Raw genomic sequence first — 25,914 nt, 5'->3', positions numbered from 1 at the left:
GAAGTGCCCATTTGCAGTGCAGCAGTTATGGATGTGGCTATGGATGTGACAGCATAGATAATACGTCTTTCTGAATGTTGTGAGGCTCAGTGAAGCAACATTGGATATTTTTAATTCAGCCACTTCTAGTGGTAGCCTGTGCCCAGCACCCTGAGATCACACTGCTCAGAAACCAGTTTGTTAGACAAAAACCTGCTGTGTCTCAAGCACAATTCTTGTGTCTTTTTCATGAGGTTCTGGTTGACATCATAAGGAATATCTCAGCAGTCTGTTTGTAGACCTGCTGATAGTTATCTCACATTACATTAGTATTTTGGGCATATTTGGTTCAGACTGCAAGGAGATAGGCAAAAAAACCAGCAAAGAAATGTAGCTAAAAAATTTGTAGAAACATAAATATGAGACTGCCAAAGTCCTTGGTGCAGGTAATTAGGGGGTCCTTTTCAGCAAAAGCATTGACGTAACAGAGAGTGTGGATGTTGCCAGTTCCAAGAGGCATAACCTGAGGCCAGGCTGGAGTTTGCTGAGAGTCTGGTGTAGGATGCTCTGGTCCCTCTGCCCCTCTGCACTCTGCAGTAGGTAGTCCTCTGTGGTTAGCACCACAAGGCCTCCTCGTATGGACTAGGCTGTCCACTCACTCTAGCTGGCAGCTGTGCGCTTGTCACCACTAATCCAGGGGCGATCATGGATTTTGAAAAGTGTTCCAGGTGTGTGTCTTTGTCCGAGAGTCAGACTTACAGGGTTTGGGAAAGGATGTGGGCCCATGGACATGCTGCCCAGGAATGGTGTCTGCAGGGGCAGGACAAGAAGGAATGTAAGAGTTTGTGCCAGCTCTACTGAGAGATTTCCAGGTCTGAGCTTTAGCAAGAGGGGGAGGAGGAGTAGCTTGGAAAATTGACCAGGAATGGCTCTTTCAAGCTGTGGAGTGGGTTTGCAGTATATCCTGGGGGCTATTTTTAACAGTGGGTCTGGCCAGGTAGATCAGCCCCCTACAACACCATGTGATAGTACTCCAGATTCAGCTCACTGTGCTGGCTTTTGTCTTTCTCTGCAGGGGTAAAGCGTGGCCACTCAGAGATGGAAGAAGGCAAAGTAAACCTGGAGAACAACTGCTCACCGTACTACCTCATTAGGCTGATCTACTCCTCTGAAAATTTTGATAAACTTGTGAACCTGAGCAAATACAACATCCTCAACAACAAAGACCTGCTCCTCCAGGCAATCAGGAGCGCTGTAGAACGAAGGAGAAGCAGAAGGACTGGGAATTTCTCCCGCTACTCTGGATACCCCTAGGCTGGGTTTTTGTACTGTTCCCCACTGAAGGCTATGGCAGCACATTGCAACACATCACAGTCACATTACCACACATCACAGTGTTCATTATTTGCAGAAAACTGAGGAAACCTGTACATTTCTCACCTTGCCATGTTCAAGCGCCTAGCTTTCAAAACGGTTTATTTAATCTCCTTCCCCCACAGTTTCAGCCCACAAGAGCCTCACAATGTGTTCTTACTTGTTAAGAAATTAAGGTCCTGGTTAGCGGAGACCTCCCAGGATCTCCTTGATGTTACAGAGTTTGGTGGTGGTGATATCTCTTTGTAAGAGCCTGTCCCTTCAACCCTGAGCCCATTGTCAGTGTCCTTTCAATACTTCACTACAAATCAAGTCCTGGCCATTTGCATTCAGTGATGTCCAGATTTTCAGATAGGCTGAGCAACTAGAATTTGCACTGAATTGGTGGGCTCAGCTTTGAAGTCAGGCATATATATGTGAACAGTGGCCAAACTGCAGTGTGTACAATTGCACTCTGTCTGGCTGATTCCCCTTGCTGGTTTAGAAGTTACTCCTTTTTTCCATTGCCCTGCAAGAGTTTGGCACAGAAACACTGCTCCAGACTGCCACAAAGGGGGAGGTTACATTTCAAGAGAGAGAGGGTGGTAGCTGCAGTGAGTGAGCACAGTTCTTTTGAGCGTTGGCTGGAGGAAAAGTTCTGCATAAAGCACAACTGATCGTATTGATTTATACCAGCAGTGCCTTTATGCATTAAAATGTCAAGAGCCTGAAACAAGTTTTTCATAGCAGAAGCTTGAGAGGAATAATTACCATAGACTCAAGTACATTCAATTTAGTGATAATGACAGAGATATAAGCTGGTTCTCCTTACAGATGGAAACTGAATGTAGGACAACATCAGTCACTAAAAGAGTCCATAGCCATTGTATTTTCACACACAGAAGATTTTTTCCGTTTATAGTCTTCCATCCCTAACATCACAGGCAAAGTATTTTTAGTAGGTGCTACGTAAAATAGAGCACAGATTGAGAAAAATAGGACACACATTTTCCTCCTTGCTGGAGGAAAATATTTGGAAAATGACACCTGGTTTTCATTTGCTTTGGAATGCAGTGAGAGACTTTGCCTTGAACTAGAAGCTTGGAACATCTTTATAGCTTTTTACTAAATTAAAAAGATGATAGGAAAGGATGCTGAGCAATATAAAACAGAGCTCCACAGAAGTCAGAGAAGTTTGTGGACTTCCTCACACTGAAGGATTTGGACCTGCTTCTGGATTATTTATTCCAAACACAGCATATTCATCAGGACTTCCAAGGAAAATCTTACATGTTTCTTCTGCACTGGAAATTTACTTGAGATCTAGAATTAGTTGTACTTGAAATCCAAAATTAGACAAAGAAAGAGAAAGAGGGGTCTGCCTTTTTGGTATGCACAGGCAATATTTAAGCTCAAAGGGAGAGCATTTATAAAAGAGTCGATTGCCTGAAGCCTGCATCTCCTAAATGCTGCTTCTTCTGCAATGTCAATGCTAAGCCTCAGCAATGCTTCTTGTACAATGCTTACTTGCTGAGCTAAGGACTACCATCCAGAACCTGAGGAGTCTTAACAGCTGGAATGCAACTGTACTGTGGGATTCAGGTCATGAGAAGATAAGAACTAATCCGATTCTGGCTGCAAGACGAAACATAAAGAGCCATTTTGAGCTGAGAGTTGATCCAGCTGGATCTGTTACCTTCACACAGAGAGCAGCATGTGTAGCACATACAAGCCCACATGGCTCTGTGCACACATGTGCACAGGGTGTGCACCACTTCCATGCTCCCCTGGCTGGTCCTAGAAAGCTCTGCTGCTGTGAAAAGATAACCCTGTTGTGTTAATGGTCTACAGAGAACCATCTGTAATCCTTGTGACCCTTGGCAGCACGTGCCCAGCAGCAAGGCAGCTCAGCCACATTGAGAAAATTTGGTCTCTCAAAATGCTCCACAGACCAATAATTGGGGCATGTTTGGTGCATTCATAGTCCTGCTAATGCAAACAGAAAGGCCCAGTAAAATGTGAAGGAGCCACAAAACCACAAGGTTTTTCAGGTAACCCACAGCTGGTGGAGAATTACTGTTCTGAGAGACTGTTAAATCCTTTTATAAAGTAAGGGAAGGAGGGTGGGAGGAAGGGATCTGTGGGTGGGGAAGGTGGTGTGACTCTGCTAGGAGAACTGCCACCAAAGGTTTTGCCAACACTTAGAGTCAGGCTGGGAACTGCTATCTAATCTTGCAGCCAGAGGCACAGAGATGTGCCCCTTCATCTCCTTGGTGTCCCATGTGGTACCTCTGTAGCCTTAAATGATAACAGTTTTTTCAAATATATTTTTGCATTTCAGAGCCTGAAGTTATGTGAGGGCTGTATCATTGCCCATCAGAGTGCCTTTTTGTTTCATTTTGATTGCCTTTTTGTTTTTGTAACATGATGTGGGTGTGGCACAAGGGAACACAGTTTAGTGGTGGACGTGGCAGTGCTAACAGTTGGACTGGATGGTTGTAGAGGTCTTTTCCAACCTAAATAGTTCTATGATTCTATGGAGGAGTGTGTTGCTGGCTTGATGGTGTAGTAGGAGGACCTGGAGGGCATTTGTGAGGCTGCTGGGGAACGCTGGAGGTTGGAGGGACCTACACCTTGCACAGTCTTGTCTGTGCAGCTTGTGGAAGTGGTGGCTGGCACAGGTTGTCCCCCAAAGCACTCCTGAGCTCTGGTTCAGAGCATACTGATTTGCACTGCCCCCAAACGACAGAAATATAGGGCATCGTTTCAGTGACATAAGGCTGATCAGTAATCTGTGCTCAAGACTGGTCCTTATTCCCTCTAGAGTAAACATGGAGTCTAAAATTTTGGCCTCTGAAATTCTGTATGTTTGTTCTTTAGACGGTGTGGATTTTTTTTTTTCCTTGGCCCCATTCTTGCCTGGCCTAGTGCCACATGCTGTGCTGTGACTGAGCAGAGTGCATGCAAACCAAAGCAGGCTCTTCCAGGTGAGAGCTGTCTCTCTGCATCTCACCGAAAATAGGCATGTGCCATACTTATAAACCAGGCCTTGCTGGTCTGGTGTTGTGTTTGCTTAAGCACTGAAGATGATTGCATGCCCGCCAAAGCCTTGTCCGAAATGCGCCCCAGATCACTGCTCTCTGCTGAACATTTTGCTGGAAAACCCCCACGAGTACAGAGCTTGCTCTCTGCTGCCAAACACAAAGGAAATGAGACTGTTCTTTTAACTATTAGCTGCTCTTCATAGAAATCGCTTGCTTGTGTCTTTTAACTGTTTAGTAATATATTCGTTAAAAATAAAATATTGCAAAAGAGCACCAGACCCATGAAAGTCTTTATGTGCTTAAACACAAGACAAGGTTTTTTCCAGTTGTATAAGCACTAATTATGCTAAATGCCTGCTGAGAACTTCAAAGGGCATTTACTGGTTTCAAGATTGAATGAAAGACATCTGGGAGAAGATCTTCTGGTTTACAAAGGTATGGAGAGCCTGGAACAAAAATCTACCTCCTGTGGTAAAATTCTCTTCAGTGGAAAGGCGCAAGTCAGGGCAAGGAAGCAGCTGTTCTGAGCCACAGCCAAGGCACAGCTTTGTTCAGTTAAATGGTAAGTTTAAAATACTGGAGTTGGTTTGGCTTTTGTTTGCCTTTTTTTAAAAAAATCAGTTAAAATGATCAACAATAATGAAGTGCATCAGTTTCCCATTACTTTGATATGCTGTTTTTTTGTTTTTGGGGGTTTTTTTGTGACAGGCAGCAGCTCCAGCTGGAGTACAACAGAGGAGAGAACTGGACTAGCCAAAAAAATGAAATTATTACCTCACCTTGTTGGATGCCTGTGACTGATCTGAATCAGACTGAACACAAATTTGAATTCTAGATGTTGCATGTACCCATAAAGTATTTACGTAAACTTGGTGTAAAGTGTTCCCCTTCTCTACCACTGGAGAAGCAGTCAGTGCAGAGGAGAGGACTGCATTCAGAGAGTGAGAGTCATGCTTCAGACTGCCTAAAAAGGGATGAAGGCTGAAGTCTTTGCCAGAGGAGTTAAGGACTTGAAGTTTTATCTTCCACCTGTCAGGGAAGAGCCCCCAGCTACTGTCCTGGGGGAAAAAATGCCATTTCTCTCCAGCTTCATGCTAGGTAACTTTTCTTTGGCTCAGAAACAGAGATGAGTAGGGGGAAAATATATATTCCTTCCCATGATTATACCATACCTTAGCATGTGAAGCCTGCTGTCTGGGGACTTGACTTCCTCCTTGCTCTCCTACTTTTCTTCTCCTTTTACACTGAAACACTGATTGTTCATGCCTTATTTAAGTTTCAGATTCCATTAAAAATGAGTAACACTGCAGGACTTTTTTTTCCTGGTAGCTTCATCCAGAAAGAATTGGCAAATAGAGAATTGTTGGTTAATGTGTTGTAAAAAGGAAAGACTGTTAAGACCACAAAGTGATGTAGGATCTAACATTACCTTTGGGTGCACAGACCACCCAAGCCTCTTAAATCTATTCTGTTGGTCTCTGCAGATCTATTTACACATGGCTGTAGTTCACTTATGGTTTGCACCTCATGCTCTGCTCAGTGCTCTCCATTCCTGTCTCACAGAATCATTTCATTTGAGCTGTCTGGCTTAAAGGTCCCCCTGCCCTTTGGTTTAGTACCTTGGAGTAGATAACACTTTGCTGATAATGGCAAATGACAAGGTTGTCGTACACACAAAAGTATACCAGATTGAATCCTGTTTGATTATATTTAAAGATTTAATGCGATTTAATACATTATTTAAAAAGTTCAGAGGGAAGCAATTAACTTACAGTATCAATACATTTTTAGAGGGCTGAGTTAAGTTACAATTGTCTGGAATTCATTGAGGCAAATGTCATTTTTCTCTTCCTGCTTTTAGTAGAGATGGAAGCAGTTTTGTTTTATTTTCACTTTGTTCTAGACTTCGGGTGGTGATTGAGGCTCGTATCACTGTAGGTCCATCTTCCTTAAAATCTCTGGAAAATTCTGCAGACTCTCTCTCTGGTTTGATTTTGAAGGAGGGTGTTCTCCTACCAACAAAATGCATCATCAGAAAATCAGGTATAATCTAGAGGAGTTTAAGTCACTGTCTATATGTAAGGACTTGTTAAGCCTCTAGCTCAGCAGCTGAAGTCTGCCCAGCTGCAGGACTAGGATTTCACATCATAGCCTGTAAGATTTGTACAGACTACAAAAGCAAGTAAAATTGATTTAAACAGGCCAAATTTCTGAATTTGGCTGCGCTATATTTTCCATATATGTCTCCCATGAGCCTCCTTTTCCCCAGTCTAAACAACCCCAGCTCCCTCGGCCTCTCCTGGTAGGACTTGTTCTCCAGACCCTTCTCCAACTTCGTTGCTCTTCCCTGGACACATTCCAGCTTTCTTGAAGTGAGAGGTTCAGAACTGAACACAACACTGGAGGTGTTGCCTCACCAGTGCCAAGTACAGGGGGACAATCACTGCCTTGGTCCTGCTGGCCACATTATTTTTGTGACATTAGTAACAGGGGAGCAGGACTTTTTGACCTCAGGGCAGTCTCTTTGTAGGTGACTGCTACCTGAGCACAGACAGCACTGACATCTGTTCAGCTTTGCAGCACAGAGCCCATACCTCAGGAGTGAGCTTTTGCTGCTTAGTCTTTCAGCAGAGTCCCTGTCTGGAAAGTCCCACACTCTTTTCTGGGAGGTCTCTGTGTTTGAAATGAAAGTTTGCACCATCACTGCAGAATGGGATCTGTTACCGTGTCCTACATAGTCAAAAAAAAACGACAACAAAAAAGTAATATTAGAGGCAGAGTTTTCCACTTCTGGGCCCATAACAATTTTTTCTGACCACCATAGTTATAATTATGCTATGGCTTCCTTCCCAATAAGCCACTGCCTAGAGAGATGTCTAGAAAGATATCTAGATCCAGAAGAAAAGCTGTTGATCAAGATCCAAAGATCCTTAATAGAAGGATGAATACAGCCCTATGCCTCTCCCAGGCAATAACCTGATGTTGGCACAGTACAACTGAAAGACTGCTTTGCAAATAACCCTGGATGTTCTTCTGCCAGGTCACTACATCACAAGGTAGCAGGTGACTTGTGTATTGCTTTCTAACAGAGCCAAAAAGGATGGCTCAAAATGCCCCAAACTAAGGACACCTTGTCATTCTCTTCTCTTTCTCTCACCGTCACTTGCTAAAAGCACAGCTCATTCTTGGAGGAAGTGAGAACATACCTATATTATTCTGTAGCGACTGCAGCCAGTCCTCCATCAGTGTCTGAGAAGGGGCTGCAAAGTAATACTCTGCCCCATCTCTCAGCCTGTAAATAAGGAGAGGAAAAGGTGAATTCTAGTCAGTTTTGCCTTATACCTTCTGTGCTTGTGAGTGTAAGACACTTCAGTTATGCCTCCTAACAACATTCAGCCTTAGGTGACATGGGCAGGGAACTGCATAGGCTTTTATTTGTGCCCTTCTCCATAAGACTCACCGCAGCATGAAGGCATTCTCTTTCCTGATGTAATTCACCAGCCTCTCACATTTGGCACCGGAAATGCCGAGGGACAGGACTGTGGATATGTTCTGAAGGGGGATAAAATGAATACAAAATGTCTTCTATGTCTTTTCTGCTAGGATTCAATTCCATACCAACCTGCAGGCAGACTACACACCCATCTCTTTATGCTCCTAACTTTATAACTAGGATCACTGAATAGGACCAACCACAGAGGAACCATGGACAATTGCGTTATGTCTTGAAGGCAATTCTTGAATAAGATACTTCTTTTAAGGCATGTCTTTGAAATTTTCTGGAAGCTTATTATTCTGTTTTTTAGTTGTATCAGTTGAATAATTGCTGAATTTTCACTCGGCTGACATTTGAAAGGGAACAGATCACCCCAGCCCCAAACCAAAGGTGACATTTTAAAATTCATTTTTACATATGTAGACACAAAGTTTTCTAGAAAGATTAAAAAACCAAATTACCTTAGATGCTGCTTTGTCATCATTATAGAAATCAAGCTTTAATCCATCAAGTTTTACATAGAAGGATTTCCAAGACCTTGAGTGTGGCTACATGAACAGAAATGGTAATAAAATTCAGTTACGAAGTATATATTTTATAGGAGTAGTGAAATCTTTCATATACAACTTCCACAGGAAGCCAGGACCTGTCTATTTTATGATCACAGAAGTTGTCACAGTCATTGTTATCTCTTAGAGAAACAGAACCTACTATAGTTTCTGTGTGAGTGATTCAAGAAAGGGTCTCTATGAGTCAGGACTGAACAAATGACATAACCTGGTTCAAGCAAGCTCTACACCATGTGGTCAGCAGCATCTTTGGAGGGTGACAATCAAAGTTCTGTCTAATTTTTGGCCACTAAAACTCCACTTTTTTCCGTAGCTGGAACACCAGCCCCTGCCTGCTGGTCACAGGTTACTTAAATCAAGTGTGTGGTTACAATCTAATGTGGCTGCTGAATTCTTCATTTGCTGAACTAACCCCAGTAGAATGCTACTGAACAACGTGCAAAAGTAGCAGCTATTTCCAACCCTAACTATGTACCACTGAAAGCTTAGCCTGGTGCCATGAGACCCTTCTTGATGAAGGATCCTATAACTTATATTCATATTTTGTTATACCAGTGAATCAAGTTGACAATTTGGTCATTCAGAGAAAAGGAAGGAAACAGTTCAGAGGAAGATAAGTCATAGCTTTTCTTGTTTGGTAATATGGAAGTTCAGTATCCCTGAAGACTAAATTCTGTGTGTCCAGAAGTGAAGAAAAACTAAATTTCTCTTCCAGAAGATGGAGCCCATACCAGAGTCACTTTTTAAAAGAGGTCTTTCAAGTTAAAAATTTCAGAGGAAATATTCTATGGGACAAATAATCCAAGACAACATGTTTATGTGCAAACACTCAGGAAACACTGATGTCTGCAGATTGGTGGTGAATATTAGAAAATTTCCTGGCCTGTTGTGATCATTAGGCTACTGACCTGAGGTGGTGTTATTTCCCAGTGTAAGAATTTAGATTTCAGTTTCATTCAAACCTCTATTTAACAAACCAATTCTTCAAAGATAAACAGAACCTTAGTTCTGTTCTAGCACAGTTAGAAATTACAAATATTGGGGGCATGAGACTGAGGGATTCCACTGCTGACAAACTATCGCATGCTGTTACAGGATCATGAAGCTTTAGGGGTTTTTTTGTGGTGGTGGGGTTTTTTTGGTTGCTGGGGTTTTTTTGTTGTTGTAGTTTTGTTTGTTTGTTTTTCCCAATTCAGTTGATATATTGAAACCTGTGTTTGTAATTAGGAAAATGTAGTTAACACGTTCATACAGCCTAGACTCTGGTTTATAAATCCATTAACTTTAGACAGACTCTGTTCTGCATGATTCCCATGACAGGCAAAAATTCCATTGTCTCTTTCTCTTAAAGATCAGATACTGCCAAAGCCAGTGGACACTTCCCCATGCATTTTATGGATAGCTGAAGCAAACCCACACTACTCAGCTCCTCTTCAGCAAGAGCTTATCCTGAAGAAGTCAGACCAGATCTGGACTATAACTCAAGGAAAAGTTAAATAACCCAGAATGATGGAATTTATTTCTACCTGTTGTCTTCCAGAAAGGAGCTGGTCTCGCTTCTCTAGGAAACCCTCCATGTGCTGGAGACTTGCAGAAACCTGAGACATACAAGAACATTGCTACTTAACTTTAAAATGGCCCTTAGGCCTATGTTAAATTTCTGAAGGTCTTTTTTAGATAAACTCCATGCAAAGAGACTGATCTCTGGTTTCTTTAGCCTTTACATTGACAGCACAGCAGGAAATCCTCACTAGGTTGCAATGGTATCTCTGTTAGACCCCCTAAACAAAGAGAATTCAAATCCTTCTTGAACAATTTGCTTATGGAAATTACTCTATCATAGTGTGTTAATTAACTAATATTATTTTTATATTATTACATACATTTTACAACATAAATTGTTCAAGTTATTCATACCACCTCCACAGTTACTGAGTTACACCAATGTATGGTGTTGTACTGGTACACTTGGGTATGTGACAAACATGTTCCTCTCAAGAGTAAAGGAGCAAAAAGAAATTCTAATTTTATCCGCCCGTGAGTTAAAAGTGAATTTCCTGCAAGGGTGAGCAAACAGGAGTTGCTGGTTCCAGTCTTGTACCAGCTCAGCTCTTTGACAAGTGTGCCATGAAGTCCTTCCTCTCTCTGACTTTTAAACAGAGTGGACACTAAGCACTGCCACCTCACACAGAGGGTGTAGGTAAATCATCCTCTTTGGGAGACACCATCTCCTGGCTGTTGTTAAGTGCTCTGCTGAATATTGAGCAGCAGGAATAGCCTCTAGTTCAGGAAAAGAAAAACAGAAACCGATACAGTTGTTAAAACCTAGGCTATAAAGCTTAGCAAATTAAAAATGGTTTTAAGCTGTACATAACTGCTTAAGTCAACTGTCTTTGTGGAAACTGTTTGAACTGCAAAGGCACATAAAATGCCTCTTGTTTGAATCCAGGAGTGTACCCACTGAAATGCCCACTGTATGGTGCTCTTTGTGACTTTCTCACAGAACCTCCTGTTATTGCCTTACTTTAACTAGCACAGGATAGTGGTTTTGTAAAGAGAGAGCCAGGAATTTCTGGCACTTACCGAAGATGTGTTCTTTAATGTCTCCCAAGAGGAGTTAGACAGCAGTAAGTTTGGTGAGTTATCTAGTGACCTTTGTCCAGGCGTGGGTGGTGTTGCTGGTAGCTTGGTCTGCAGGTTGGAGAAAGAGGAGCCTATTGCACCTTTTCCTTGAGGAGATGTGTGGTCTGTGGCTTGTGATTCGGACAAACTGCTGCTGTGTTGCTGGCTTATAGGAGTAGGAGATAAAGGAGAGCCTAAAGAACTGTGACTTTCAAAAGATGCAGCTTGTGGGCTCACCATCTTTGGTGTAGCTGGAGTGATAATCTCACCAAGCCTCGTCTCAGCTTTCATTTCTGTTTTGTTGCTGCTCAGCACTTCAGGGACTTCCCCGGAAGTGAATTCTTGGAACCTTGTAGGAGATTTTTCAACGGGGGAGAAAATAGTTTCAAGTGGGACCCTCCAGGACACGTTGGGTACAGGCACAGGTGGCAGTGGCGTTGTGCTCTTTATCTCTGTCACCTTTGGTGGTGCATTCCTTCTGTCAGATGTTTTTCTTTTCAGAGAAGGAACCCGTACAACTTTGCTTTTATCCTTCTGCTCACTCTCTTCTGTGTCCACTTGTTTCAGAAGATTCATCTCTCTCTGTAGGACAGAAGTATTACATTTTTTAAAATCACCTTCATTGCATTCACGACTACTTACCTAAGATTTTGTTATTTTAAACAGGAATAGTTTTTCAAATGAACTGTCTCCTGGCATTGAATCTTAAGGCCTGTACTTCCACTGGCATTCTTAGAGTTAGATCTGAATCTAATTGCTATGTGCTAAGCATTATTTTGTTGCCCAAATCATGAATACTCCTGGCAGTTAACGTCAAATATGGTTAATCCTGCCCTTGCTAAGTTCTCTGGAGGCTGATTTTTTAAAAAAAGCTCAAGAGAAACTGCGCTCCTTCTCTTGTGGCACTGCTTCTTTAAGTTTTCTGTAAGAACACTGAGTATCCAGGGTTGTTCTTGTGGAAAATTTTGGAGGGAAGGACTTTTGTCCTTTCACTTAGCCAATTTGCAAATCACTGAACGAAAGATGGAATGATTTTCAGCCTGAAGTCAAACACAACTGTTATGTGTTACTGGTTATTTCAGGAAAATAATTTAAAAAACCTCCCCCACAATGAAAGAGAATCTGAGAGGGTTATTGAATATCTTTGGTATTTAACACAATCCATTGTAAAAATCTTATGCCAGAAGGGAAAAGGCCTATCTGTGCCTTGGTCTCCCTTTCTTTTCAGCCCTTTGCTATCCTCTATCACTTTCAGGTGGTGCCAGCTCCTTTCTGAAATCCTGAATGAAGCAAAATCTCTCTCTCCATTTGTGCAGCAAGGGATCCCCCTGTTTCTCATACCCTTTTCACTGTCCAGGCACAAGAAAAGTTCCACTTCTCACCTATAGCTTTTTCAAGGTAGTTGATCTCTTTTGATCCACATATAGGCCTTGCTCTGTCTGAAATATCTCAGCTTTGGTTACTTATTTATCCCATCTCAGCACAGGAGTTCCTTGTTACATGGAGTGCCATTCAAACTATCAAAGACCCACATCATCCTGTTTGATACACAGCTCATCAGCCTCACTAACTACTCACCTTAGTTTTCCTGCTGAGCTGAGCAAATTTCTCCTCCTGTGCTGCAAGCATCTTCTCAAAATCATGGTGTTTCTTCAGTAATTCCTCTACTTCAGCCACTGAATCCTGAGTGGAAAAATTACCACATACAGAAGTCCAAAATCAAGTCCATCAGAAGAGATTATGCCTAAGATTTCCAGATTTATCCATTCCATTTAGCCAAGTGAGGTTTCTGAAAATTTTGTAATTGAATGTCTAAACCCCTGCTAGTGTATGAAAAATCTGAATTTACATTTAAAGTAAAGGTCTGTGTCTTGCAGTCTGTCTGCTGTGCAGGAGAAAAAGAGCTCAAATACCAACCTTCCCTTTTCTGCAAGGCCATGTAGTACCATGTAGTACCGACTCTAACTGTTTATGTGCAGATTAAGTACTTGGATTCTAGCTTGTGCTAGACACAGAGTTTGTTCCTGCCCTACAACAAATGCATCTGAGACTTCTGTCATGTCCTCTGCTTAGTTTCTGATACCCAAGTTTGTGACTTTGTTTTCCAACCTTATAAACTATCAGAAAACAGTCAACAATGACAAAGAACCCAACAAAACAAACAAAAATATGGATGCTGGTGTTTAAAAAGAATTTACAAGCTAGCTATCAAATTGTGTAAAACCTTGTCTGCTTAATGGGAAGAACAAGGTGGGAAAAATCCCTTTTTTCCTTTTGAAACAGGCTCTTCAGCAAGACAGGGAAAGTTGAATCCTCAGCAAGTAAAGTGAAAAAAAGGTCTAGAATTCTCCCAAGTCTTCTACCACTCCCTGGAAGCCACCAGGGAGTGGCTCACTTCCAGGAGCCCATCACCATGTCAAATGCAGCAACTGCCCTGGGCTCACTTCTGCAAGAGGACAGAGCTCCTGCCCTTTCTAATCTCAAGGATGCATTGCTATTGAGATTGTGGTTAATTTCAGGCCTGAGCTGATCCATGGCCCTCTGCATTTGCTGAGAGGAACACAGCGCTCAGTAGTGCTGCATGGTTGTTACTCACCCCATAGGAGGGATCTGAAAGAAAGCTCTCCTTGGCAGCCAGCCACGCTTCTGCTTGTTCGAGCTCTCTGCGGAGCAATTGGATTTCCCAGTTTTCTTCATACAACACTTTCCTCATGTCCCAGCTCTCCTTTACCTTCTTCATCAGCTCTGACAGCTCTAACAGTTTTTCTTCAATCTAGAAAAAGAACATATGTAATGACAGGAGTTGAAAAATCCAATCAGACTTTCACATGACAGTCAACTATCATGTAATCTGCCTTCATGATTTAGAAGACAACCTATAGATAACTTTGTGGTGTTAGCATAATTTAGAAAAGATGTCTGAGTCCTCATTTTTCCTACTTGAATTAGCATGTAAATTGTGTAGCTAGATAATACAATTTTAGGCATATTCCACATACTGTATGACAAATATTCTGCCATATGATTTCCCAAGATGAAACTTTATACCCAGGCAATTTGTACTATGAAACTAGTGAGAACCAGAAGATTCAACAAATACATCCATTTATGGCAAGGCAACAATGGAGAGACTTCAACTGTGGAAAGTTTTCTTGTTCGTTCTACAACAGAAGTAATGTAATCTTGCATAAATTCTGAAGATGTTTTTGATGGTGTGCTCTCTGGATCTACAGACAGTGTCTTGGGCAGTCTAAAGATACACAGATAACAGAGTCACAGAAATTTTAACATTCTTGCCCCTTGGGACATTTCTGAAGGATTACATATCTTCTAGTGGATTCAGGGGCATCATCAATGCAAGGTGATTGTGATGTAGCACAAGAACTTTAAATGTGTTTCTTTTTCTATGCGTCACATGAAGTATATAGCTTGTAATAGTAAAGAACCTGATTGTCCTGTCCTTCTGTTCTGAGAGACAAAGCTGCACCTCCTGTCTGTTTCATGTCTTTGTTCACTCTTGTTTGTAGAACATGTAACTCTTCAACACACCTCCACAGACATGAAATGTCCATTCTTCATCAGGTCACCTCCTGCCCGCTGCATTTCTTCATATTTCAGCCACTGCTTCTCTATCTCACGCTTGTATTCCTCGTGGCGCTTGATGAGCAGTTCCGCTCCCAGGACATCGTTTGCCAGTTCCTCAGATATCACCAGAGCATGCATCTCATTGGCCCAGGCCCTACAGAACAGAGGGTAAAAAGGCAAGGAATCTGAGTCTGTTGGACCTTTGGGAATGCACACATCCCATGGCTGTGGATACATGCACACAGACTTTCATTTGCTCAGAAAAGGTATTAATATTGTCCTGTTTTTTGCCTGGGATAGAGTTAATTATGTTCTTAGTAACTGGTACAATGCTGAGTTTTGGGTTTAGTATGAGAATAATGTTGACAACACACTGATGTTTTGGTTGTTGCTGCGTAGTGCCTACCCTAAGCCAAGGACTTCTCAGTTTCCCAGGCTCTGCCAGTGAGGAGGTGCACAAGCAGCTGGGCAGGGGGGGAAACACAGCCAGGACAGCTGACCTGAACTGGCCAAAGGGATACTCCATATCACAGAACACCATACCCAGTATATAAACTGGAGGGAGTTGGTCAGAAGGGGCCAATGGCTGCTTAGGGACAGTCTGGGCTCCAGTGAGTGGGTGGTGAGCAATTGTATTGTGCATCAATAGTTTTTTTTTTTGGGGGGGTTGGGGAGGAGGGGTTATTTTACTTTTTTTTAAAACAGTATTATCTTCATTATTAGTATTATTATATTTTACTTTATTTCAGTTGTTAGAGTGTTCTTATCTCAACAGATGTGTTGGTATTTTTTTGTTTGCTTGTTTTTCATTTCTGATTCTCCTCCCCATCCCACTGGGAATCAGGGAGAGTGAGTGGCTCTGGAGTTCTTAGCTGCTGACTGGGGTTAAACCATAGCAATACACAAATACATTGATGAAGGTTTGTTCAAACATGTAGGGGATTTATAATATTCCCAGTGCTGTTTCCATACATAACCTATTAAAAAGACAGCTGCAGCATCTGCATGTACTGAAGCGTTGTGCATTCAAGTTCTCAGAAAGAGCTCACTGCAGCTGACTAGGCTACCCATGGTAACAGTATTTCTATACATTGTACAGGAACACAGAGACTCTCAGATGCCCATCAAAGTACTTCATATGCACAAAGAGCACTCATGGAAAGAAGTATATTGATAGATACTTTTAAAGACACATTTTCTACTCCATAACTCTCAACTGGCACAAACTAATGCATTATTTACCTGAGCTCAGGATCTATCTATCCCTTAACACAGTAAATGTCCAATAGTCAGTGGTAACCACTTCACTGTCTTTGTATTTCTACTCCTGTCATAGGTAAACTTTTTCATTATCTATTCTAGGAGATTATCTTCAATGCAGCTGCTTTGACTCTCAGAAAAAGGGGCACTGGTGTCTATGCACGTGTACAAGTTACTTCACTACCTAACCCTGTCTTCTTACAGAATCAACAGTATTTTCAACTGGTACCGTGAAACTATCAAATTTATCCACAGTGACTGAACTCTCCGAGACTGTTTAGGAAACAGTTTAAAAAAGTGGCTTTGTCATGCACTCTGTGCTGAGGTGTCGTGGTCACCTCTGACATCTGGTAAATTCTGTGAAGTGCTGTTGAGGAGATGCCATGGATTACTATTCAAAGAGGTTTGAAAGCAAGCTGCAGAGCACCTGGGGAAGGGATCAAATAACTAACAGGGATCAAATAACTATAATAACTATAATTATAAGGTATAATTTAGAAAATCCTATATGGGAAAGACAAGAAATAGGGCCAAACTCAAGGCCCAACACATACATCAGCTCCCTGCAGTCATTGAAGTAGAGCTGGACTTGTTCTGCCTGGCTCAGTCTTGCTTTCCTCTCCAGAAACTTTTTGTCCAAGTTTTCCCAGCACTCATCCACATCCGTGAGTCTCTCCATGATGTTTTCCTTAACCTGAGGGTACGTGCGGCAGAGGTGCCAAGCCTCTCCTCGAATCCGTTCCAGCTCTTTCATGATGACTCCTAGATCTCTCTGGAACAGAGACAGAATGGATTGTAAGACCAAGTCACTACTTAGCTCTATCAAAAGTGGCTTTAGCTATGATGCATAGATTTTCTACCCTCTGGCTGTACAGGGGCTGGAAATATTAATGCCTCTCAGATTTCCTTCAATGCCTTATAACATTCATTATCAAACATAAAAGAAGCTACTTTAGATGTGATGCACAGATTATTTTTGTAAATGTGGTGCTGAAGTTTCCTTTGTTCAGATGACACCTTTGCAATTATAATAGCAGCTTGGAATAGATTTTAGAAGAGAAGTTCATCCTTAGAAGCAAAAGCATTAATAATATAATATCACAATGTTATAAATAAGAGAAAAAGACCCTCTTCTCTGAGGCACAAAGATTATTTAAGGGTGCAATAAATTTGTCTTGCAAGCAAGGCCCTTGAGAGGCATCAGTCAAGCATCAGGCATCAGTCTCTTTTTTTTTGCCTTCCGTGCTTTTCTGTTACTGCTTCATCACAGATCCTCTTACCTCTACTCCCTCAAGATGGCTGAGAAGTGTCTGTACACCTGGAAGATCATACCCATAATCTTCTATATCCACCACTGCCTCTTTCTCCTGCATCCAGCCCTTTACTTCATCCACATCGTGGTCATACTGGTGAACTTGACGGGCTGCTCTTAGGTTCTGGAGTAAAGAAGTAATTTAATGGTAATACTCTATAGCATTTTGTGTCTACAACATGGGAAAGGGTAACATTAATATGTCATAATGCAGTACAAAATGACCAGGAGAGGGAATGAAACACCTTTCCCATTAAGTCACCTGAAAGTGAGGTGTTAAGATACCCTAATTCCCCCAAGTTCTCTTGGACAATGGAAAGAAACAGATGTCTCCAATGAGCAATTTATCCCTATGTAAGAAGAATGATCAAAATGGAGAGCATGGATTGCCCTGTAAAGGTAGCGCTCTACACCACAGAAGGTGCCCCAAAATACTTGCTGGAATAAAGGTCTACACTGCAAACAGTGAAAATAAAAGGAATGGAACAAAAATAATGTTTTTCTGAAATGAGAGGATTAAAAAAAAATGTTCTAATACTACTTTATAGTCAAACTCTATATAAGCAATTGTCATGCATTTATTTCTGCTAAAAGACATTAGTAGGCTTGAGCTGCTTCATAAGGAACATGTATATCAAACAGTAGTGAAAAAAAGGTTTGAGGACATCTGATACTTTATGTCCTCCTTAAAACAAAAAAAAGTTGAGTTCTGTGTGTCACCTCTGCTTTTCCAAATACATCTGTAACTGCAGTTTCCTGAGAGGGCATGAGCTGATTTAACACCCAACTGCTGCCTAAAGGTAGGGGGTTTGCTCTGTGTCCTCCATCTCATTCTCTCCCACATGCCTTCTTTGATTTCAAGTAGCTAACTCAGCAAAAAACCTGGAGAATTTTGATCTTGTTTAGCAAACTATTTAATAAATAGTTCCATAAAGAGACCAATAAGTGTCAGAGCCAGACTCCTGTTAGTGGTGGTAAACTGTTAGATTGGCTTTGTTTTTCAGGAAACCAGAGTTAGCAGTGAATTAAGGAAAACAATTATTTGGAGCTGATAAACATGTTTCAAATGTAAGCCTTGTCAGGAACAGTAGGGTAAGCAGTGGCTAAAAAGGGAAATGAATCTAGAAAAAATGGAACAAAATGTACTCATTGCCCCTGTAAACCTTGTGTTTCAACATGAGCAATGCACTGGTTTGGGAAAGAAAGCAGGGAATGGGAGAATTCAGGGAAATCAATGTCCCAGTTTTTCATGTGTTTCCTACCTCTGTTTTTATCTGAATGGCATTGCATAGTTTCTCCCACATTTCATTGATTTGCTTAGTTCTCGTCTGGATAACATCCATCCTGCTGTGGCCTTCCTTATCCAGTTTAGATGCTAACTCATTTAAGGAGACAACTTTGGAATGTCCCAGAGGTTTCATCTCATTTACAAAATCTTTAAACTTTTTCTCCAGCACCTGCAGAATAAATGGGGACACAGATTTAGATATAAGAATTTCTGCCTACCTCTATGAGAGAGACAGAAGGAATCGCTTTCTCTGCTCTGTATAACACAAAAGCTAGGCACTGCAATCTACAAGTGCAAATGGCTTGATAAACCCAATGATCTGGAGTCAGAAGAAGACATCTGTTGTCTTGATCATCTAACATCCTGTGTCACAGAGAAAAATTAACCATATCCTGACAAGCAGAAGTTGCCCAGATCAAAAGCTAATGAACAGAACTTGTCTACAATATGCAGCAATTACTGAGGAGTGGACACTACTAATTATACCTCTCTGCACTGTGTGCTCCAATGAAATCAGCAGCTAGAGGTATGAATGCCATAGCCCAGTGTTTTTGACCAAAATTGTTATAAGGGCATCAAATTTTTTGGTCCTGTCAAATTTATAAGCAGGGCAAGCAGTGAAGTGTGCTGACCTCACCTTATCCCAAAAAACCCTGACTTTCTGATCCATCTAATTTTCTGTTGGAGGATGCTATCTCAGAGAGTCTGTATAAGCAGACAGAAGTCAGTCTGATTTCTTGCTGCAGAGATAACTGGTCTGCTTATTTTTTGTCACTGTAACATGCTTCACTGTCAGCAGCTACGCAAAAATTGCAGCAAATATATCCCTGCCTTGCCACAAAATACATGCAGAACCTTTTATTTTCTTTTACCTCAACATCATCTAAGTCCTGCCCATAGTCATCGGACTCTGCTACAGACAGTTTACTGGAAAGCCAGGCATCCACCAGCTGGAATTCTCTTTCAAACTGATAGAGCTGGAATTGTTCTTGCAGGCGTTTTCTCTGAGTGTCGGACTTCTGTAGGAGAGACTGATAGTCTGCTAGGATCGCCTGGAGCTTTGAAAGTATTACTGAACTGCAAAGAATAAGAACCAGAAGGTATGGTTTTGTCCTATTGTTCTTTTTGAACACAGTTTTTTCTGACACATTTAATTTGCAACACCTTTAAAATACAGAATAAACCAGATAACATCATGGAGTGAGTTATGCTGTGCCATTAAAGCCAGCTAGTTCAGGAAATTAAAGTATATCATACAAATGGCTGCTCTTTTCACTTCCTCCTCCCCAGATATAAAAATGAACTTCCAATGAAAAACAGTCAGGAATGTTAATTTCCTTTCCCAAACACAGTGGTTTTCGAACATTTTTGGTAAATTAGAAGTAGATGACAGTTCCTGGGAGAAGACAATGGACAAAGAGAAGCTGATCTGCATTAATTGGTCTGTTGTTAAAAAAAATCTCATGAAAACATTAAAACAATCAAAAAGCTTTTGGGGAGCTCAGTATGTGTGATTGATAAAGCAGGGATGGATGTCCCCTGAAGTCTTATTTCTGAATGAGCCATCAAACATAGTTGAACTTTTCTGTATTTGCATTCTCTGGGCATTTCTGCTAGACCTGGAGGAGAAACCTGTTTTTGCTTTCCTACCTCTCTGGACTGTCTTTGTTTATCAGGCTGGCACCTGTCTCCTGTACTTTCTCAATCCGGGACCCGAAACTATCCATGTCCAGTTTGGTAGCTTCAAGTTTACGAAGTAAAATTTGTGTGGATTCTTCATTCTTCCCATAATCAGAGGTCTCCAGGATGAAACTCCTCTCTGCCAGCCATGCCTCCACCTCCAGCAGCTGTATAAAATACAGGGGTGAGCCTTAATGCAGCTTCATTTAAGTCAAGACAAAGAAAACTGACAGCAGTGGTGCACTGACACATCAGTGAAAACAGAGAGCACCTTAGGTGTCTTCCTGTAATGCAATCTAGCAGACACTGTTCCAAAAAATGTGTACCCAGAATCCAGCAATTGCAGTTACATGTTACTCACTGCGATTAGCTGGGAAGATAATTGTCATTTCTCCACTGTATCCATATTTACCAGATATGAAAAACTAGGGCAGTGTGAATTCTGCTCCTTTCTCAGCACTTACATCCATTCAACGATGTAGGTGTCAGATGTTTTAAAAAAAGAAAGGCCAAAATAAATCCCTCAGGAACCATTACCTCATTTAGGAACAGATGGGCCTCATAGGACTGCATAAGCCTCTGTCTCCTCTCTTGAGCCTCTGCCTTCAAGGTCTCTACAGAAGTCTCAAGCTCCTTCAGATGCTCCATAATCTTGCGAGAGGCTGAGTGGCCTCCCCTTACCAGTTTCTGTCCCGTACTGAGCACTGCTTTGGTCAAAGCATCCCGACTATTTATCTCATTCTCCAGGTTCTGGAAAGAGTAAAGAGTAAAATAATAGACCAAAAATTAAAGTTATGGAATTTTTATTCCAGAAAATGTAGTCATGTAATCCCATTATAAATTTGCTTTCTATTCACGAAGGTGCGTTGGAGGTACAAAGTATTAGTGCATGCTTGGAGTGGAGAAATTTTTTGGGGTGAAGGAGTGATCATAGAAATCAAATTTAGCCATGAAGTTTGAACTTTGATGTATATCTGCCTCAGAGTCTCAAGGGAAGAGGTTCTAATCACAAACTTCTTATTTGTAGATTCCACTGAAATATACCTACTTCCATTAGATGGCATTTCTTGAATTAAAACGTCTAGAGAAGAATGACCAATTTGCCTGCACATTAATATTTATCATTTGCCAATGCCTTTGTAGAAGATGCAGCTTTGCATAGCAGCCACTGTAAACACTGTGGGTACACGAGTACCAGGCAGCCAACAGGACAAGGAGAGAAGAAAACCACCTGAACCAATTCTCAAAGACTTTACTTGAAATTAATTTTTGAACACTTTTGAGTAGTTTTAAAAATTATATACATCCCTCCATATACCCTCCCCTATGATATTTGCCTGGGTAGGCAAGGCCCATGCAGTGATTTTTCTGTGAGCATACATGCATTCTTTGGCTGACTGTGCCTGAGCACCTTGAGCAGAAACAAGCCCCACAATTCTATCGTTGTTCTGTTTAATTTCATAGCTATGAATAAGAAGGTTTGGAGTTAGACTGCAGTGCTGTGTTAATGTAGAAGAGATGCCCTCTATGAGGAGAGGAGCTGCTTTTTCAATTCAAGTGGCAAACTTGGCTGGAAAAGAGCTCTGATTCTAATCTTGCTTTTAACTTCTTCCTGTTAATTTCAAGATGTTGTTGAAAAGTGACACCATATCTTTTCCAAGCCAAGCAGCTGTTTGCAGGCATAGTATATTTGTGTGTAAATTCTCTTTTGCTTGACAGCTTTTTTATTTTTTCTCTTAGGTTAATACAGTTCACACACAATCTCTTTTGTGATAAAAAACCAAGGACTGAATTTTGCAAATCTGGCTCATTAGGACAAACAATAGAAGGTGGAACTAATAGCTTATTCAATTCTTGATTGTTATGTTAGCTCTGACATTTGCTTGCTTGTAAAGCAACATTAAAAAGAAGGTGCAGAGGCTCTAGCTAATAACATGTTGAGAGTTAAAAGCTTATATTTTAATCCTCTTTCCAGAAGAATAGTAAGTAAGATGTCAGAGAATTTTATTATGCACTGATTTTATGGTATATATCTCCCATTCTCACAGTTAGTTGAAAAATTTTGAGACTTAGCAAATTGACAAAAAATAATCTTAGCCTAAAGCAGTATCTCCTCTGTTCCTTCAGTTATTTGAAATATTTTCTCAGATTAATTCAGCTCAAGCATTCTTTCTTCTGTGAACTTAATTACTTTCTTACCATGCCAATGAGCTTGTAATTTTTAGGAGTAATTGCACACTTAACAACTTTTATACTTAATCATGATGAAACAAGTTTTCGTTTCTTACTGTTGCACAATGATTGCACCAGATGCTTGGGCTTTCTCTCTCTCTGACTGTAATGTATCACACACACTGGAAATTTATATGATCTTCTGTCTTTCCCAATCCTAATGCAGGTTGCACAGATTTCCCCTAAAGGCACTTGACATGGCATTTGAATGGGATGTCATATGCTAATATTAATATTAAATACCTATAGCTGCTGGAAACTTTTAGCAGGAACATTTTTTCTTCCACCTTGTGTTTGCAAAGAGACAATGCTCCTTATTGAGGAACTATCAGGAGGGTGTTTATTGGTATTTGAGATGACAGTATTCCAGGCATTGCTTTCTCTGATGGCCCATCTGAACCTTGTGAAATAATTCAGCAGCTGTCTTGAAAGCTACCACTGGAATGAAGGTCAGCTGGCATAATAATTCCCTGCTAACTCCCTCCCATCAGAGCAGAAAAAATTTTTTTGAAAAATGTTTTCCTGGGAGCTCATCCTGAGACATCTGAGGAATGAGCTTTCTTGGATGTACTTACTGAGTTTGAAAGCATTTTGTTAGGACCAAAGAACCTATGAAAATATGCTCAAGTTTGTCAAGTCTATTTTGTATTGAAAAGGGCCAGGTTTGAGCTCAGTTCACAGAAGGAGCCAACATGTCCACAGCAGAGCCTATGGTGTGGTACTTGCACCACTGCAATGATAAGCAGGATGGCATCTCACATATTGCCAAGTTATGGACATATTATTGAAAAAGAAAAGGATAAAAGTGATCCCTGGCATCATGACTCCTGTTAGCCAAAGCACAGCAGATGAAGTTTATTAGAGACAAATTGAATTCAGTGTTCTCTATTTGACTCTAAAGACTGTGAATCGTCACATAACACTACCTGGTGCTTTTCTTGTAGACTCTGAACAGTTGCCAGGGATTTGCCATAATCCTTGGAGGAAGCCATGGGGAGCTTCTCATGAACCCAAGCCAACTCCTGATCAACATCTCGGAAGAACTGGTACTGAAGTCTGCTTGCCTCCAGACTTCCACGTCTCTCCTGCAGAGGATCACGTAGCCTTTTGTATCTGTAGGTTTTAAAGATAATCCAATGAGGACTACAGACTGATAAGGAATGAATGCAAAACACTCGTTTCAGAATAGTGTAGAGAAGGAAAGAAAAAAGAATATTCAGGGAAGAAAAAAACTGATAAAAGTAGAAAAAGATGGCAGAAGACAGGCCAGGCCTGCACTAGTTCATCCACTTTCTCTTCTAGTTCATCGCACACCTCTGCACCAGTTCATCCACTTTCTCTTCTAGTTCATCAGCAAGGAAATGTTTCTCCCTCTGGAACTGCTGAGCTGTGACCACAAGCTCTTGCAGCTGGTCCCTGTGGGCAGCAATGTGTTCCTCCAGTTCCTCTTGTTTCTTCAGATGACTGTTCAAAACCACCAGATCATTGTCACTATATGGTGCTTTCAGGTCATTTTCCACACCTTCCAACCATTTCTCCATATCCTCTACATTTCGCTGAAAATGAAGACCCTGAGAACAAGCAAGAAGAAAAAATAATTCAAACCTTTAAGACAGACAGTGTGATGTAAAAATCTCAGTCACTTTCAGTAAAGATTACACAGAAACATGGAGTTACTTCCCAGTACTCAGTGAACTCTTCCCATATATGATGGTAGTGCAAATGAAGAAGAGAATTCAGTCTTGGTGAGGACAATAACAGATGCATAAAACATCAAGAGTTTATCTTACTTGTGTTGCACAAATGCAGATCATGGACATAGCATCTTAAAAAACCCCCAAACCATTTAAAGGAAGAGCTCTGTTTTATAACCACATATTTTCTGATAGCCTAAGCATAACTCACAGTCATGAGAATTCATGTGCCTGGAGCTAGAAGAATGAAAAGCAGCTGTAGGTTTCTTTCTCAATATGCTGGAGAAAAGGTGCCCTTGAGACAGTTGCAGAGAGTTGACACAAATGAATAAACATGTTTTTCCTCAGTATCTCTCTCTGGAATCTGAATCTAAACCAGCAGCAGAAAGCAGAATGGAGCCCAGCCTACAAATCCTTTTCCCTTCATAGAGATCTCCAATTCTCCTGCCAATTCCATTCTGCATAGTAATTTCTTTGCACTACTGGTCTTGAGGAATCAAGTTGGACTGTATCAAGTGACACACTTGTAGGCAAGACAAATAGCAAGGCAGCTGTGCTATCTCTGGAAACGACTGGCATCCCTGTATTACCTTGTAAGCATCCTGCAGTTTGGTCCATTTATCCTGGCAACTTGCTAGCAGTTCCTCCCATAGCTCTTCCATTTCTTGTAGTCTGGACTGAATGGCTTCTGGGGCATAGTGCCTTTCATGGAGCATCTTCTCCCCTTCCTATATCAGAAGGAACAGGCAAAGTATTCTTCCTTTGCTGAATGCACCAGAATATATCAATTTTGCCTTCATAATCAAAGTCTACTGGCACTGTTATGTAAAGGGCCAGCTGCAGCCACCACCTCCTGACATAACAGATGGAGGTTGCAGAAACAGAGAAAAATCTAATAAAGACAAAAGGATTACTGAAATCAGGGCAAAAACTGCACAGCAAGGCTAGCAAGAGGTACAGCAAGAGAAAGTTGCTGTACCAGGTCAGTAGGTGTTCTAAAGAGCAACTGCTAGGACTATTCCCAACAAAGAAGGTAGGACATAATAAAATAATGTGAAAGAGATTGTGCAAACAAGCCTTTGAAAGCAGATAATTTTACTGAGGATTGTAACTCTACCCTTTAACCCCCTCTTTTTGTGTCTGCACACAGAGGGGAGAAAGAAAAGGAAAAGGAAAAGGAAAAGGAAAAGGAAAAGGAAAAGGAAAAGGAAAAGGAAAAGGAAAAGGAAAAGGAAAAGGAAAAGGAAAAGGAAAAGGAAAAGAAAAGAAAAGAAAAGAAAAGAGAAACGAAAAGAAAAGAAAAACGAAAAGAAAAGAAAAGAAAAGAAAAGAAAAGAAAAGAAAAGAGAAACGAAAAGAAAAGAAAAGAAAAGAAAAGAAAAGAAAAGAAAAGAAAAGAAAAGAAAAGAAAAAAAAAGAAAAGAAAAGAAAAGGAAAAAGAAAAGAAAAGAGAAAGGAGAGAAGAAGAGAAAAGAAGAGAAAAGGAGGCGTTTCTAAGACTGGATGCAGGTGAATCTGGAGGGGGAATCTACCTTTAATGTAGTAATCTATTGCAAAATACATCTAGTAAGCACTGTGCTGAAAATAAAATTAATAAACATGTAACAGTCTGTCCTTCCAAACTTATCATCTGATCACAGCTTCTGCCAAATATCTGAAAAATCTCGTCAGGCTTCCTTCATATCTCGCCTACTAGCATGTCTCTGCAAAGGAAGCACTTGAAAACTCTTCTTTATCCTTTTTGCTGGATACATCTTATAAGACTTGTTAAAGTTGTACATCCAATCAGGTAGGTTCTCT

General features: G+C 41.0%; 2 protein-coding genes across 5 annotated transcripts in view; one reads left to right on the top strand and one right to left on the bottom strand.

Annotated features, from left to right (window-relative positions):
• The window catches only part of LOC104698581 (cytosolic phospholipase A2 beta-like), a 49,693-nt gene extending 45,039 nt beyond the window's left edge, over positions 1 to 4,654 (top strand). For all 4 annotated transcript variants that reach the window (XM_039551913.1, XM_039551914.1, XM_019280726.3 and 1 more), the window contains one exon: positions 1,055 to 4,654. In XM_039551913.1, coding sequence (XP_039407847.1) covers positions 1,055 to 1,293 — 239 coding nt within the window. In that variant the 3' untranslated portion in view covers positions 1,294 to 4,654. The remainder of the gene's footprint in view (positions 1 to 1,054) is intronic.
• A 1,402-nt stretch (positions 4,655 to 6,056) lies between these two features.
• SPTBN5 (spectrin beta, non-erythrocytic 5) overlaps positions 6,057 to 25,914 on the bottom strand; it is a 97,553-nt gene continuing 77,695 nt past the window's right edge. The window contains exons 52-70 of the mRNA XM_039552933.1: positions 24,705 to 24,842; positions 23,735 to 23,991; positions 23,347 to 23,533; positions 20,726 to 20,938; positions 20,159 to 20,355; positions 19,381 to 19,585; positions 18,483 to 18,677; positions 17,189 to 17,344; positions 16,463 to 16,680; positions 14,613 to 14,802; positions 13,660 to 13,836; positions 12,642 to 12,746; positions 11,025 to 11,645; positions 9,968 to 10,039; positions 8,334 to 8,420; positions 7,837 to 7,928; positions 7,583 to 7,668; positions 6,971 to 7,106; positions 6,057 to 6,388 (exon numbers count right to left, since the gene is read on the bottom strand). Of these exons, the coding sequence (XP_039408867.1) occupies positions 6,214 to 6,388; positions 6,971 to 7,106; positions 7,583 to 7,668; positions 7,837 to 7,928; positions 8,334 to 8,420; positions 9,968 to 10,039; positions 11,025 to 11,645; positions 12,642 to 12,746; positions 13,660 to 13,836; positions 14,613 to 14,802; positions 16,463 to 16,680; positions 17,189 to 17,344; positions 18,483 to 18,677; positions 19,381 to 19,585; positions 20,159 to 20,355; positions 20,726 to 20,938; positions 23,347 to 23,533; positions 23,735 to 23,991; positions 24,705 to 24,842 (3,507 nt within the window). The 3' untranslated portion in view covers positions 6,057 to 6,213. The remainder of the gene's footprint in view (positions 6,389 to 6,970; positions 7,107 to 7,582; positions 7,669 to 7,836; positions 7,929 to 8,333; positions 8,421 to 9,967; positions 10,040 to 11,024; positions 11,646 to 12,641; positions 12,747 to 13,659; positions 13,837 to 14,612; positions 14,803 to 16,462; positions 16,681 to 17,188; positions 17,345 to 18,482; positions 18,678 to 19,380; positions 19,586 to 20,158; positions 20,356 to 20,725; positions 20,939 to 23,346; positions 23,534 to 23,734; positions 23,992 to 24,704; positions 24,843 to 25,914) is intronic.

The sequence above is a fragment of the Corvus cornix genome, chromosome 5, assembly GCF_000738735.6.
Source record: "Corvus cornix cornix isolate S_Up_H32 chromosome 5, ASM73873v5, whole genome shotgun sequence".
Lineage (NCBI taxonomy): Eukaryota > Metazoa > Chordata > Aves > Passeriformes > Corvidae > Corvus > Corvus cornix.
This window is presented reverse-complemented; position numbering and strand designations above follow the sequence as displayed.